The sequence below is a fragment of the Antennarius striatus genome, chromosome 6, assembly GCF_040054535.1.
Source record: "Antennarius striatus isolate MH-2024 chromosome 6, ASM4005453v1, whole genome shotgun sequence".
Lineage (NCBI taxonomy): Eukaryota > Metazoa > Chordata > Actinopteri > Lophiiformes > Antennariidae > Antennarius > Antennarius striatus.
Genome location: NC_090781.1, coordinates 12,261,817 through 12,278,793, shown reverse-complemented (window position 1 = coordinate 12,278,793; position 16,977 = coordinate 12,261,817). Strand labels below are relative to the sequence as shown.

At 42.4% G+C, this 16,977-nt stretch overlaps 1 protein-coding gene across 2 annotated transcripts; it reads left to right on the top strand.

The window, feature by feature from the left end:
* Positions 1-7,683: 7,683 nt before the first annotated feature.
* Positions 7,684-15,405, top strand: zgc:154093 (uncharacterized protein LOC777623 homolog). Of its 2 annotated transcripts, none has more exons than XM_068317844.1 (2): positions 7,684-7,838; positions 13,031-15,405. In XM_068317844.1, the coding sequence occupies exon 2, from the start codon at positions 13,533-13,535 to the stop codon at positions 14,439-14,441; it is 909 nt and encodes a 302-aa protein (XP_068173945.1). In that variant the 5' UTR covers positions 7,684-7,838; positions 13,031-13,532; the 3' UTR covers positions 14,442-15,405. The 2 variants fall into 2 exon arrangements, with proteins under 2 accessions (XP_068173945.1, XP_068173946.1); XM_068317845.1 differs by lacking the exon at positions 7,684-7,838 and adding an exon at positions 7,882-8,137.
* Positions 15,406-16,977: the final 1,572 nt, after the last annotated feature.

The following is a 16,977-nucleotide window of genomic DNA, read 5'->3' as shown; positions in this document are numbered from 1 at the left end:
ACAAATCATATTAATGTAAGAGCTATGTGCAGTAATGTGATCTAGATTTAGAGCCACGCACATGAACGAAATTGTCCGTTAACGTAGGACGAAAGTAAATAAGCTCAGTTACCAATCAAAAGAAATGTTTTTGGGCATCATGTTTTGACATCCCTGGTAACCAGGCGATCAGAAATCCAGAAGATGAACCAGGATTCTGTTATCATCACTGACCAAGATGCTTTCTGCTGATATGTTGTACATCTGCTGCTTTAGATGAAGTTTAATATTCATGTCTCATCAAGAGTCACGTCTGATCATCTGAAAATTCTTTGTTCAAATAGTGAAATAAATCAGTCAAGAAGTGGCAGTCATTTCTCTGTGATGCCCGATTTACAAATCTTACGTTTTACTGGACTCTTCTGCTGACTAATGATATCTGTTAAACAGAGATGTTTGAAATTCCTGTAAAAGCAGTTTCACACAACCTCTCATGTCATCAGAATATCGGGAGGACTAAAGAGGTTCTGCTGTTTGAGATGCAAAAATCTGAGTTTAACAACCATGAGAGACTTGAACTAAAAAAAAAAAAACCCCAACAACTTTGTTCTCTGCAGCCTTGAGCTGCAGAGCTCCTGATGAATAGATCCGCAGTTTGAGTCTGAGATGAACAAACTGACATCACTGTGCTGGTATGTCGTATCTGTTCAACATGTGACAGCAGCCTTTGTGGTGGCTGTGTGTGTGTGTGTGTGTGTGTGTGTGTGTGTGTGTGTGTGTGTGTGTGTGTGTGTGTGTGTGTGTGTGTGTGTGTGTGTGTGTGTGTGTGTGTGTGTGTGTGTGTGTGTATCTGTGTGTATGCATGAGTATATTCATATGAGTCTATTGTTGTCAAAACTTGACCACAATTTGTCTGCATGCGTTGTCTGTATTTATTCATTTGGATCAATCTTTTTCAGTCAAACCATTAAGTAATTTTGCACTGAAGTGTGTGTTTAGCTTTAGTGAGGATTCAAACTCACCTGGTCCACAGCAGTGGCTGACGTCATTGGGCTACTACAGTCCTTGTTAGTTTTAAGACGGACATTGAGGCTTGAACATAAAACTTACATTACTTGCCTTTACCAAGAGTCAAGAGACAAAATTTCTGAATGAATGATAGCATTGATCTGGTGAAAATCCTTTACAGCATGTTACCTATGGTCACTATTAGCCTCGTCCTCCCCCCCTGCTGCCAGTTGTTTTGTGTGTGCCACTGATGTTGTTGTGGACATCCTGTTCGTCATGAATGTGCCTGATATTTTTGTCTGCAGTCTCAGGGGCAGCAGAAAACAAGTTGGACATTGCGTTTGGGAAACGTGTGTGTGTGTGTGTGTGTGTGTGTGTGTGTGTGTGTGTGCGTGTGTGTGTGTGTGTTTGTGTGTGTCTGTGTGTGTGTGTCTGTATGTGTGTGCGCGCACGCATGCATGTCCATGTATGTATGTCATGCTGAGAATTTGGGATTGTCGTGTGCAGTTCCCATGTTCACACACGCGAACACACACACACACACACATGCACGCACGCACACACACACACACACACACACACACACACACACACACACACACACACACACACACACACACACACACCCTACTTCCTGCCCCTGCCAAAAAAGTTCAGTCACTGCTCTCATCCTGGGAAGACTCCTCCTTTCCTTTCTTTGGATTTCCTTTCCTTCCCTGTTCTTTACTTTTCCACGTCCGTTTCCATCTGTTCCTTTCCTTTCTTTCTATTGTGCTGAGGTTACTGCAGTTCAAGTGCATGTGCTCCACTCACGGTCTGATGATGATGATCACTGTCTCCTGTTCTCCTCTTGATGCTCCAGAACGTGCCCGTTTCTTCTCCTTGATGGATCACTTCACTAACAAATTAAACAATGCTGCGCTTTCCTTTTCAAACACAGAAGGATCATTAAATTTTCAATCAGGCCCCAGCCAGTCTGTCTGTTTTCTATAAAAAAAAATAAACCCCCGGTCCATAACTTTTTCCTTTTGTTTCATCATCCATAAATTGAAAGTTGATGATGTCATTCCAATGCTGAGGATGATCTAACCTGGCGAGTCTCATAACTCTGCAATGTGGAAAGTCTTACATCTTAACGGTGTTTTTAATCTCCACTGCTGCTGTCGTTCATTACGGTTTACATTCATATGAATAATTAAGTAAATAAATGAACTGCAAAATAATTATATTTCTGGGGCTTTCCTGTGGTCACTTGATGTGTTTGTTAAATTTGGTGTGTGTGCAATTGAAGTTTCTGTTGTGGCAATGCTGTTAAAGTCATATTTTATTGCTTACTTACAGCAGCAGTAGGAAGAAGCTCAACAACTCTAATATCTTAAATACAAAGGGTAACTATAAATAACAGTAAGGCAAAAATATAAACGAGTATTTCTGATTACTAATGGGGATTTCTTAAAATATGATGTAAAAATGCTGCTACCTGATGTTTTTGCCACTCTGGCATTAAATTCTTCCCTCCACGAAAGAGGATTCACTTGATTCTAGAGCAAGATACACACACACACACACACACACACACACACACACACACACACACACACACACACACACACACACACACCCTGATGCACTTAAGCCATACTGGCAGTCTTCTGGTATCTAGGTGGCCTGAGTTGGATGTTTGTGTTGCCGTTGGGCCGTTAAGGTTCCCAGGTTTATTCTGTCTGTCATCCTCACACATAAACATGAATGCTTGTGGGACGAGTGTTTGCACTGCACTCCACACAGACTCTCAGCCTGACCCTGACTGACCTATAACCGCTGAACCACATCTTGAAGGACACCTTAGAATAGTTTGCTTTCTTTCTCTGAGTCGTTGTGTTTGCTCTTACTTTATTTTTAAAAAGAACTTTTCTGTGATGTCATGCGAAACAGTCCAGTTTCATCCCTGCACAGACAAACAGTCAATGGACTACTATACGTTATGTTATTAGTATGCCATAATTACAGGTCATAATGCCTGTGTCACCATCTATACATCAAATCTGCAAAAATCCCTGAAAGGTTGGACACGCACACACACACACACACACACACACACACACACACACACACACACACACACACACACACACACACACACACACACACACACACACACACACACACACACACACACACACACACACACACACACACACAGAGTGTGTCCCCTGCCTGATGCCTGCTGCTGATAAGCACAGAAGTGACCATCCCTTCCTCTCTTTCTCTGCCTTTGTCTATTTCTGTGTGTTTGTTCCAACAGCAGCTCTGACCCCCCCCGAACGACCCTGGGACCTGACAGAGTGAGGGGACGAGGAGATGAGGAAGAACAGAGAGAAAGAGAGAGAGAGAGGCAGAGAGAGGGAGAGAGACCATCAGGGAGGGCCGAGGAGAGGCCCAGAGGATTGTTGTGGGAACGGAAGGAGAGATGGGAAGATCTGCTCTGCATATGGGGAAAGAGAGACGGAATGGGTTAAACATGTTGATGTTTGTGTGTGTGTGTGTGTGTGTGTGCGTGCGTGTGTGTTTGTGTGTATGTGTGTGTGTGACCATATTTATGTAACAGTACTCAGAAGTCAGGAAAGCGATAGAGAGATGTGAGTGATAGGGTTTGGTGTGTGTGTGTGTGTGTGTGTGTGTGTGTGTGTGTGTGTGTTTGTCTATGAAGTGTTGACGTTAACAGCTCTGTGCTTCGATCCTGCAGTGACACATTTAGTGTCTTGTGTTTTTCTACCCGCTGTCCTCTTACGTCATTCATTGTTTTGCTTTCTAACCACTCTGGAAAAACTAAGAGCTCTACTGCATTCAGAGCAGCAACCCATGAGGAGGACAACCAGGAGCGCAGAAGCCTCCAGACTGTCCCTCAAAGGTTTGGAGTTTGGAAGCAGAGACAGATCAATCCATCTCTGCCACCAAAGAATTACTAAAGGAAAAAGTGTTCTTTATTCAAAACCCAAAACGTGTCCAATTCAAACTGTTTGACTCACCAGTCTTTAAGGTGTAAAAAAAAAAAAAAAAAGTTAAATATTTGGTCGCTACTCAGCAGATGGAGGATTCCATTATGTGGAATAAGTCAAGCTGCAGTGTGCAGAGGGAGAGCTGGAAATCACTTTCTCAAGGTCATTTCTCTGAGGTCGTCTCTCTGATCAGACATTCTCTTTTCTCTTTTTATGCTCCTCATTGCAAGTTCATCAGCTTTTATCTCCGCCCAGATACAGGATGTAAACATGTTTTATTTTTTGTGCTTTTTCACATTTTCCCTTTTTTTTTTTTTTTTTCTCGACTCCGCTTTTTTCTTTTTTCCTTCGGCCTATCACCCTTGAGGCCTGGCAGTTTTCTTCAATCACAGCAAACTAAATGGAAACACATGAACCCTCATTTACTCATAGATTCCCAGAATTCCGGGCTATGAGGTCACTCCGTGTTAAACTTGTGTATTGCTCACGATTTTCACTGCTCGGAAGTGGAAATACAACACCACTAACCAGGAACCACTGTGGGGTGGATGTTTGGTATATATCGGTTAGGATTATCAAGGCAAAATAATTTTAAAGGGATTTTTATGTCACATTCACTCTGATAGTAATTTTAGAATTACAGTAATTTTGATGCTGAAGTACTACAGGATATTTCTCCAGATTAAGGAAGACCAACTGAGACGACAGATAATAGGACACAAAAGAGTTGTGAAAGGGATTCCTTCATAAACTCTGAAACAGTCATGTTTCAGTCCAACAATGAAACTATTGTTCCTCAAATACAAGAATGTCAATATTCTTATTATGTCATCTAGATTCAAATATGTAAATGTAATTCTGAACTATGGTCAAACACAGAAAACTACCCACAAACATCTGGAATAACTGCTGCGATAATACCACCTTCAGGTGTGACATGAATTATATCGTGAATTATGGGAGAAATAGACATGAAATATTAAGAGCTGATCATCTAGTGTGAAAATGAGTCATAGTTAGAAACATTTATATTCCAACCAACATACAGGAACATTTTAATGAGATTTGAAACTCAATTTGTTTTAAAAAAACAACAACAACCCATCCCCAAAGCAAGTCATTGAACATTATGGGAATTAGACTGGAAGTGATTCAGTCAAGGAACTTTTGCCCAATCTTGATTGTTCTGTTGTGAAATCTAGGAGACTTCATGTCTCATAGGGACAAATTAATTCCACCTGGCTGAGTGAGCCTGTTGCATAATAACACACAAAGAGAGGACAGGAGAACTCTGGCTCTGCTCTCACCTGTCAGGCTCAGCTGACACGAAACACAGAGCAAACAAACGCAACCTCCTTCCTTTTTCTCCTTGGTTCAGTTTTAGTTCTTTATATTCTCAGTCGCCCTAAAGGACTGTAAATGAGTTCTTAGCTCTGGCTTCAGGTTAAAGAACGGAGACACAACCCTGCCCCCACTCTGCCCCTCACAACTGGAGAAACACCAGTCTCCCCGGGGGTCTTAGCATGGGGGCTTCACCTGGGTGGTTGGAGCGTTGCCATGGAGCCTGGTGGACGGTGTGTGTGTGTGTGTGTGTGTGTGTGAGCACATTAGGAGAAGGGTCATTCATCGATCCTCGTGTGGACCCACCCAATACTCTGCTGATTACATCCTGATTTATTTAGGTGATGTCATGTCTCCATCTGTGTGTGCAAGAACACATGGGCCACTGCCGTGTGATACAACCGCAGCTTTAACAAACTGTGTGTAATCCACTACTTATCTAGTTTACACATTCCAGTTGACTTTGCACACTGAGAGAGATTGATAGGGTGAGTAAGAGAGATAAAATGGGTTTTGTTAGCTTCTTTTTTTCTTATGTTTATCTTTGTATTTAAGAAAATTCCATCAGAAACTTCAAGGTTCAAGTTTCCTTTTTATAGAGGGAAATAAGAATGAACGAGGAAGCATCTAATGACCCTGACGAAGGTCACAGGCAAAGATGTTCTGGTCTCATAATACAGTATAAAATTCTTTGTGATGCAGTCGTTGCATGGAGGGGGATGACTTTGTTCCAGAAATGCTTACACTCAAAGCCACAATCCTGAAAGCAGCATCTTGTTGTTTCTTCGTTGTTCTGCTTGTGTGCAGTTTTATTGTGTGATGATGCTTCAGTGGAAAAGACGCCCGCCTTTCATTGCAGACTAGCACAAAGCACACACCTTTAAATGAGTGCAGAGGGAATGAATTTAATTTGCCCTGAGGCATCCCACAGGAGCTGTAAACGAGATGTGTCTGCAGTCTGACCAACAAACAGCAAACGTCTGCAGTCTCCATTTGTTAAACCCTCATTACCTCAGTGTACTCACACCCAGGGCTGTTGCCCTTGAATTTTACACCCCAGTAGGTCTCCACTGAGACTTTGATGGCTGGTTTAACTAGTTTAATCAATCCATTTCCATGCAGAGACTTTCACGCTGTGGACAAAACAATATATAATAAATACCATCCTATTTGACCGGAAGCTCAGCTCTGCGAGTTGACATGAAGAACATGCAAATCATGCTCCTGCCATCAGTTTGTACCCAATAAAACCAACATCGACATGTTTGAATTCATTGTGTTCTGTGAGCCTGAAATACTTGCTGATCTCGCCTTCATCATCAAAATGTACAACTATGTACTCAACTAGCATTTTTCCTGGATCAATCATCAGTGACAGACGTCTTTATCACCTTCACTCAGTCTTTCACCACGGTGACATGTGCCTCTGTTTCACTGTGTGAGGTGGTGAGAACACCCTGACGTATTACTTTCATCTGAAGGTACAAAGGAATAAGGACCTTTTTTTGTGATGTAGATTTTGCAAAAAACCCCAACAAAAAACGCAAATAAACGACAAACAATAAATGTGGATTAATTGACATCATTTTTCACTGTCTGGCCTTTGACCTCTTGCGTATTCCCACCTGTTAACTAGTCTTTCTCATGGGGTTTTCCATCAGCAGTGTTTTCAGATGTCTCGCTTTGCTTTGATGGTGAATTCAATCGTCCAACCACTTTCAACACTTTTTATCAGTACACATCTGATTATTTTACTACTACTGAGTGATCACTGAAAGATGCATTTATTTTGAAGTCAGGCATGACACGCTTTAATTATTGAGCTAAATGTGAATATTGTTTTTGGTCCATTTTTCTCATTATATTGATGATATCAACGAATGTCAATTTGTAAAACCCTGATTTTAAGTTTAAATTTCAGAAAATCCAGTAAAATAGACTATTCAGCATTTTCTTGGTGGAATTTGCATTGTCCGAAAAAAAAAAGTGTGCTTATTCTTCAACCGTGGACTCCTGAGTCACAGGTAATCGGGTAGGGGTGTTCGTGCCACCGCAGTTGATGCTCTTATTTTGAAGCCAGCTGACTACTTCCGGTCTCAGAAACCGAAAAAATATATAATTTTTTTTCTACAAAATATATATTGTCGCATTGTTTTCAATATTGGTTGTTTAAAAAACAAAAATATATCAAAGAACATTTTGTCATCGCTTTTTAAAATCTCTTTCTGAAACCAAATCAAATCACTGTATCCTCCTCCGAACCATACATCGTGAAGGGAGCATACAGCCATTTCTAAAGTTAATCGTTTTATTTTGAAATTCTTACCGGATGTGATTTGCTCCTGTCATAAACTTGACGTCTCGCGTGGCGTCGCGCTGATCCCCGTTTACTTTCTCCATCCAGAGCGCTCCTGGAGATAAGCGGGTTACCTGTGCGGAGGTGGGGGTCAGTGTCGCTGGACTGTTGGACCGAGCTGCACCGGTCTGAGTGGCGGAGCCACGTCTCATCCCGTGAGTAATCTGTCACCCGGTAATCAGATTATTCTGGGATCATGTGGTAATTTATTCAGCGAGGTTACCCGTGAGCCGTGGACTATGGATGACCATCCTCTTGAATAGACTTTCTGTTGTCTATTGTGTCAGTGACAAAAAGAAGTAAACCTGTCGCACTGGACGTGTTTAAAAACACGGGCAGTGGCTCCGCGGCGTGAGACACTCCCTTTGGGTTGAATGTGCGCAGTTTTTAAAACACATGGAAAACATCCCTTATTTTTGAAACCGTCGGAGTGAGGTTTACTTTTAAGACACCTGTGAGTATGATCTACGTTTTTCATATAGATAATTAGATTAAAACCTGGTCGGGTTTACGGTTACGCAATGCTGTTGTGTCACTCTGTAGATGTTCTGATGTTGGAGGAGATAACATTGTTTTATTCGCCTTTGTCACTTTGCAGTTTCGGGTGAAAAGAACACGACCTGAACAAATTAGGGTCAGACGATCTAATTTCACAGCAGATTAGTTTTATAGAGGCGTTGCGTTCTAATTGTTCTGTGGAATGGGGAGAACAATCAGATTTGGGATTATGCGTAATTTTAAACGCGTCCTGTGGCTCAGACTGGTGATTACTGTTCCTGTCAGTGAACATGAACTCCAAGTCCCAGAGAATTTAAGAACAGTTCAAATGGAACCACAACACCAGACTGTTATTACTGTCTTAAATTTGAAGGCGCTGTTCCAACATGGAAACAGATATTTATTCTAGCATCCTAGGGACAATTTGAAGTGTTTGACCGCAGCCAATAGGAGCTAAAGTCGTGTTCACATGAACCAGACTGTACATAGCTGTGCTTGTTGACTAGAAACATGTATTTGATCTACTGGTAGTCAACCGGTGAGAGGCTTCAGGAGGAGAGATGATCTCACAGGATCTGGTTACATAACACCAGAGGAAGAGGGAGTGGACCGGAGCTGGACTGTATCCTCACTCACTGGTTGACGTTCTGTTTTGTTCATAAAGGGAAATCAGCTGCGACCAACAGCTTGATCTCGGTTTATTAAAACTGTGAGGGATGGATCACAGGTGACTCACTGTGTACACTCCCTCAGAGCTCCAGAAAAAATTACTTACTCATAGTTTTACTGATAGAGAAAAGTTTCCAAACTTGAGTTCAGGGAGTCAAAAGTAGTTCTAAAAAAGATTTTAAAAAGATGAAAGTCGCGAAGTTAAAAAAAAAAAAAGGCTCTTACAAACAGTTATGGCATCTAATAACAGATAAATCCATCTTGATCTCTGATTATGAACGAGCGGATTAACAGACAGGCAGTGAGGTTTGGTCAACAGTCCCCTGCTGAGCGTAATTACGCGCGGCGCAAGAGGCAGCGGACCGAAAGAAACGAGCGGTGTCGACGTGCGTTCAGGCGTTTCTGTTGGTAAATGTGTGTCCTAAGATGACAGCTCACTAAACCGCCTGTCCTGCTGGAGACGAGCAGCAAACGGAGCCTGAGAGTAGAAACAGATGTCAGGTCAGTCTCCTCTGCGGCGGATTGCATCACCACCGGCCCGAATTCCAGCTTTCAGGGGAGGGCTGAAAGATGTGTGTTTGAGAGTTCAGACATAAATAGTCTTCAAATTAGTTTCATTTTCTCTGATGGATGAGACAATTATTTTTCTTTTAGCAGAATTCTATTTGGTCACAGACAACTATTGAACGTTTGTTTGCTGAAGTTGTTCAGCAAACAGCGCTGCAGTTTGATTGAATCATGTTTGTGTAAGATGTTTGTGTTGGTTTCTCAGTCATCCAGGTCATGGGTATCCAAAAGCTGCTGAGTCGATCCACTGGGCGTTAAGAAAGTTCTTGAAGACGTTTCGTCTCTCATCCAAGAGACTTCTTCAGTTGTGAGAGACGAAACGTCTTCAAGAACTTTCTTAACGTCCAGTGGATCGACTCAGCAGCTTTTGCATGTCTGTGTTAAGTTCTCAGTTATCCAGGTCATGGTTATCCAAAGCAGTTTAAATCAGTCCATTGGACTTTAAGAACGTTTCTTGAAGACTTTTCACCTCTCATCCAAGAGGCTTCTTCAGTTCTGGAGGTATTGATTGAATCATTATTTCCAGTGGAATGATTATGCAAACAATCAACTGTCTGCTGTGTGATCGGTAACCTTAGCGACTCTCATTATTGAATTTCCTCTCTAGGACATAAAACATGTTGTCTTCACACATTTGGAGTAAAAACTCAGTGGGACACGAGGACATGTGTCTTCCATCCACTGTTATTTACCTCACATTTATACTGAGTGAAAATATCAGATAGAACTGAGTAATGTTCTCACCGTGTGCCGCTCGTCTTTCTCCACCAATACAAAAATGATTCATGACCAGACACGTGGTTAATATTGTGTGCGTCTGAATCCATAGTAGTTTCAGTGACAAAAGATGTGTGATTTCAACAGATTTATCATCTGAGGTTCCTTCATGGATGGAGGAATAGCTGAGGAACAGTTTCTTCATCCGTTCAGACAGAGTTGCTCCACCCTGGTTCAGTTCTGCACTTGTATTATTTTATATTTTCATTGTTGTGGTTATTCTTTTGTCTTGTTTTATAGTCTGGTTGTTTGTGTAAATGTAGCAGATGTTACTTATCCTCTCCTCACAGACATTATTATACCAGGTTTTTTTTTTCTGCATCGTAAGATTTTTTTTTCTTGTGTGCTAAAATTATCGCTGAAAGTCTCATTCTATTTGACTTAAATAAGGTTGCGCTGTTTAAGATACAGTCGGATGAGAGACACTTTCTCCTCTCATTAACAGCAAATAGATGCTTTTTTAAATGTAGGTATTGAAAAAGAGAGAAAAACAAGTGAGACAGCACATTTACACGAATACAGATATACATGTAGAATTTCACAGTAAGGAAGGAGCTGTTGATGGTGTGGGCATCTGATTAGGACATATATAGGAGACCGGGAATTCCACATGTGATTAGTAGACCTGCTGTTATGATGCTGTAGTCAAGGCATATCAGTAACTTAGAAAATACATGTTCCAACTGCATAAAATTGTTCACAAGCATTGTCAAAAGTACAATATTTTGATCAGAAGCTTATGTGGAATAAAAGCTGTATATTAAACTCCAAAACTGTGTTAAATAGGAATGTCATTAGTTTTAAAGGAAATAAAATATTAATCAGATGGTTGTGTGACATGAAAAGTAATGGTCAAGCTCTTGGAACGCCTTTTCTTAACTAGAAATAAAACCATAAATAAGAAGTGGAATGCCAAACTGTGTTGTGAGTAGTGGTGAACTATTTTGGGTGGGTCTATCAGAATATATATGAGCTCTGTGTTTATATCACAGGAGAGGGAATGATGATGGAATTTCCAGGGCTAACGTCTCCAGCTGCAGACGTCTTGTCTGTTTCATTGGTGATGTGTCAGCATGACTCCAAGCAAACTCCTGCTGGGACGCTCACACAGCAGACGACCACTAGTCTGCATCTTCTGTCAGCTGCTGCGATCGTATTCAGATCAATAGTTCTCAGTGTGACCTGGTTTTAATCAAATGTGCAGATACAGCAGTTGGAAAACTGCTGAAACAACAATTATTAGTGATATGGACATCCAAGAAAGCGAAATGTCTTGCCTGTAAATGATCAGATCAGTGCTTATTGGGATCTTATTATTACTTAAACATTCTATTTGGTTTGTCCTAGCTGACGTTATTCAGGGTGAACCCTTCATTCTCTTCATGTTGTCACACATTTATAAGGATTTGTGATAAAAACATTCAATCCTTATGTTTATTAAAGCTCTTGTACTTTAGATAAATATAAGTCAAAGAAACCCCAGTGAAGTTCAGCCGTGCAAGCTAACCGGAATATGAACCCTCAACGTTCACAGGACCGTTTCAGATGCCTTCGTGATGATGACTCCATGGAGATGTAAACAGATCCTGCAATTTCAGCTTCTCCTCTTAATTGCCCTTCGGGGATCAAATTAGTAAATAAAATTGAAAAAAAAAATTGAAACTGTCTTCATGTGATTTGACACTTTAAACTGAAATTCTAAAGATGTTGACTGTTAGTCAAACTGAACTGAAACCAAATCACATTTTCAAACGTTCAATACCCAAGACTGTAATAGTGACATGTCATCAGTGATACGCTGTTATATGCAGACGCACCTGAAGCAAAAATATCCCTGAGGTTTTATTCTTTGAAATGATGTCTGTAGTGCTTTCTGGATCCACGCTGTCACATTCCTGTGTGTGTCTCCTCAGTAAACACTCCGATGCCTGTGAACTCAAGGTCAGGCGGTCACAAGACAGAGATCGACACTGTGACTTCTCTCGCTCTGGTTTCTCTTATTTTTAGATAGTGATGAGTAAATATGGAGGAGCGTTTGAGACATATGGCAGTCAGACACAATCACAAGATCTCCAAGTTATATGAGAAGGACTGAGGAAAATATAATCTGTTTTCACGACTGAAATAGCCTCCTAGAGACATTAATAGTTCTGCCGCACCAGGCTGATTGTACAGTTCTTGTTTTTTACATGTTTTTATGAAGGAAGGAGTTCTATTCTTCAAAGGATTCCAAACTGTTTGTGGTGATTCCTCTGAACAGCACCCCTCTGTATTTTAAAGAGTCGCATACCAATGGAACATATAGGATCTTAATGGGATCACAAGATCACAGAGCCCTCAGGCATGACCCGAATGCCGTCCCATAATTCATAGTGTTTGTGTCAGGAGAGGGACTTTAAGATTCTTCAGTGATAACAGGCCGCCGCTGCAGACGAGAACGCGGGCTTGAGAGTCCAAAAGAGTTCCAAAACAACAATTTTACTGCGATAATTTGTGTTTCCTTCAAGTAATCTGAGGGGTCTTCAGGAATGTATGACCAATTTTCTGCACTGATGCATTTTGACAAGAGCTGCCTCAACACCCACGAGACCTCAAGTCACACATTTTCACATATTCTGGGCCAGTCAGGCCATTTTTTTCCTTAGCACTCAGGATTCTTGGAGTGTTTGTCATCCTATGTCCTCTGGCTCAGTGACGAGAGGGTTGTAAATCTCTTCCCGCATTCATTCCCCTTCGGTTTGTGCCTCCTCCCTTCCCCTCCATTTATCTCCTGAGCTTCTCTTCCCTCTCACTTCATCTGTATCTGACTCCTCTTCTGTCTCGCTTCTCCTCACAGATCTCCAGCTTTTTGATGTCTCATTCCTGAAGTCTCCGAGCCGAGGTACCGATCGAACGGCAGACGGCGAGACCGCCAGAGAACACGGCCTTCATCCCTTCATCCCCCTGGACTGAGGAGAGATAAAGACCTGCTCGGAAGGGAAAAGCCCCTGTGCTTGCTTGGATATGGCTTTTCTGTGTATGAGAAAAAGACAGAGGTAGTTGAGCTGAGGTCAAGGCCTTCCTACTCTCCTCCCCCGAGTCACATGTCAGCGTGAGGCACAACCCCGGGGTTGCTATTGCTACACGGACAGACCTAAATACTCGTAAACTGACTTGGAGAAACAACAGAGTGGATCAGAGTGGGATGGGCCAGCAGAGCTTCTCATGAACTCTTTGTGAGTTGTTGACGCTCTATTGAGACTCCACTTCATTCCTCTTGCTGGAAGCGATCAAGAGGAGAACCCCAGAGAGGAGGATCACCTCTTCTCTCAGACAGAGACACTGATATCTGGAGCAAAATGCCAGCCAAGACACCCATTTACCTAAAAACCACCACTCCAAAGAAGGGAAAGAAGATGAGGCTTCGAGACGTCCTCTCGGGGGACATGATCAGTCCGCCGCTGGGGGATGTAAGACACAGTGCACACGTGGGGCCCGAAGGGGAAGGTGACATGTTTGGAGATGTGGGTTTCCTTCAGGGGAAGATGAACATGCTGCCCGCCCTGAGCCGGGTGCAGAACGGGCGTTCACACAGCGTGGAGAGCAGCGACCCACACGACTACTCCTACAACGGATACCACTACCAGCACTCCTCCAGCGGCCTCCTGAAGACAACCATCTCCCTGCCCGTCTTCATCGCCCACGAACAGGCTCCGCCCAAACCGCCACGCCTCCACCTGGATGATCCCTCCCCTCCGTCGCTGCCCCCCCAGCAGAACTCCTTCCAGCACCATCAGCCGTGTCCGGAGAGGAACCCCAGAGAGGCCAACAGCTGCAGTGACACGGACGGCCACAGGGGGCAGTACACCACGCTGTCACTCTTGGGGAACGGCGTGGTCGGCCACTTGGCTTCAGAGCCCTGCCGCGACATCTCCCTCTCCCCCTCCATCCACAGGCTCGTCCCCTCCTCCGGCTCTTTCTCAGAGGCCTCTTCTGAGGATTCCATGTCGGAAATCTGCGGGCCCCTGGACGTCCGCCGGGGCCTCAGCCTGGACTCAGACGCTGGCCTAAGCAACGAGGATCTGAGGAGTGAGCGCAGCGAGTCACCGTGTACTTCCTTCCAGCCCGCCGGTCTCAGAGCGCCCTCCAGTGTGCCACGCTCGGACTCGATGGCGGGTCTAGACCTGGACCTGGGCCCGTCCATCCTGGAGGACGTCCTGAGCATCATGGACCGCTACAAGGCTGAGGACAACCGCTGTGAGCTGTGAAGAATGGGAAGCTTTATACCCTCTTGTTTTCTATATATATATATTGAGGAGATCGAGGGATGTGGACCCAGGAAGGGTGTGTAGACTAAAAACCTCTTTCTAAAAAACTCTTCATATATTTGACTGATATCAGAGAGGTACATGGATGCTGTTATTGAGTGCTGGGATGTTGGTTCCCATTATGACAACAGCCGAGGCATCAGGCTGGTCCTTTGGAGCCTTTGATGAAGCTGAACCTCTGAAACTATGACCTAAAAGAAACAAACTGCATTCACATTGTTAGCGCAAACATTGGCGATGCATTCTTTGGACAAACACCAGCCACTGCCTGCACTGTATTGTCACATAACCAGACTTGTGCTCAGAATTATCTGCTGGTTAATAGTTAACAAATTACCAACTGAGTCAGATATAAATGGACCTGACTGACCTAGAAAAATTAGCAGCTGTGAAGAAAATCCAGGAGCAGCAGAACTCATCAACACATCATGGATGTGACGGCTACCATCAATCATTTCTTCAAACTTCTTTCGTCATATTAACCTGATATCTCAAGTCATTTTGTTCGTTAAAATGTTGATCCTCAGTTCTGAAATATTCCATAGAAATGAACATTAATATCTTCACTTAGTGTAATTCTTCACTGCCAGATGGAACTGATGTGTGTCCTCACGCAGCGGATACCTGCCCTTGAGTGTCGCTGAGAGCTGCCTCTCCTTTTTTTTATTGACTCGTCTTCTTTGATGATACGGAGACAGGAGAAGCTGATTCTCATGGTTCAACACATGAAAAGCTCTGCTGAAGAAACGTGCTGCTCTCCAGGTGATTTCCAGACAGTGGTCTATGATGTGTTTCACTGTCAGCCTCCTTGACATTCAACCCCTGAATTATCACACTAGCATTATTCAAATGTCAGTTATGATGTCTATTGTTAATGTAAGAATAAAACATTCCTGTAAAGAAACCTGAGGCACTCTGGGTAATTCTTCACACATGAACACAAACATAAAAGTACGGACTGCATGTCTAGACTTTATAAACAATAAAATCTCTGATTACAAACGTGTATCTTACTGTGTTTGGATCACACACAATCATACACACACACACACACACACACACACACACACACACACACACATACACACACACACACACACACACACACACATTAAAAAGGACATCAAAATCCAACGATCAAACTCTGATGCCTGTTTACTAAATGGCCCAAGGTTTCTGGTGTCTGATTTGTAGATTAATACAAATGATCAATACGAATGAAGGAAGTGATGTTGGCAGCTAATCTAATTTCTAATAACAGGCTTTATCTCTAAGTTATTTATGTTTACTCTTGCATTTTGAATTCCGTTGACAAGCTTCAAAATATTAAAAAAGCTGATTAAATCGGCACAATATCTAATTATGGCTACTAAAGCAAAGCAAGACAAGGCAGTCACAGACTGCAACATCCCTGAATTCAAAATTTTACCCTGACCTACTTTCATAGGTCAAAGATTAAAGCTAGTGCTCTGACCTACTGGCATTGATCAAAGCATAGCGTTGATCTAGGGTCTTACTCACACTGGCCTTCTCCTTCGTCTTTCTATCTTATCTGGTTCCTGAGTACATAAATTGAAATTTGACCTTGACCTAGGTTTCCTAAGGTCAAGAGTAATGTGATTTTTGTTTCATCTTTGTATTTGCAACGGTTGCGAAGATATTTGGTGGACTAACGGATGAGCGGATGGATATTGACAATTACAATACATCACCGCTTTGAAGCGAGATTTAACAATTCCTAACTAATGAACACGTTTTACTTATACTGTACGTCTGCGTGCATCAATTAATGTATTTAGGTTCTACCGCCCTCCTGCGGTCATAATTGGGAACTGCAAAACAACTCAAAGGGAAACTGCCTAAAGAGCTTTCAGTCATTCATTTCATTCATTCATTCATTTCATTCATCCATTCAGTTTTCTTGAACAATCAGTAACAAGTCTCATCTTGAGCTACTTATCCCGATGCGGGTCACTGGAGTCGTTCCCAGCTGACTAAGGGCGGAGGCCGGGTACACCATGGATAAATCGTCAGTTTTATTACAGGGCCCTGTCAAAATGTAATGGTTAAAAAACTAATACTGTACTGTATATTTTAAAAAGATTAAAAGTAACATTCACACAATCATCATATCACTTTTACTTGTCTCAATCATAAATGTTCGGGGGGATTGGTGTGTTTTCCAGCGACCATCCAGAGGCCACAGTGGCTGTAGACAGCAACTTCAACTGGACTGCTTATTTTCAACTTTATTGCATAGTGCTTATCCATGCTAGAATGAACCGTCACGGAAAAAGCAAATAAAAAGAATTAAAAATAAAACTGAAGATATTTTTTAAAAACACAAAAATCATTCCGTTAAGTGTGTCACGGCACGCAGTTTCAATCAATGGCTTTTTTTAAGTAAAAAAAGTGCAAAAACGACTTTAGATAATTGTCCAATAATCGTTCAATCCGACGTGACATAATCCCCTCA

Bases quoted from the DNA above. Each gene is read 5' to 3' on its own strand.
- zgc:154093 (XM_068317844.1), top strand. From the start codon at position 13,533: ATGCCAGCCAAGACACCCATTTACCTAAAAACCACCACTCCAAAGAAG.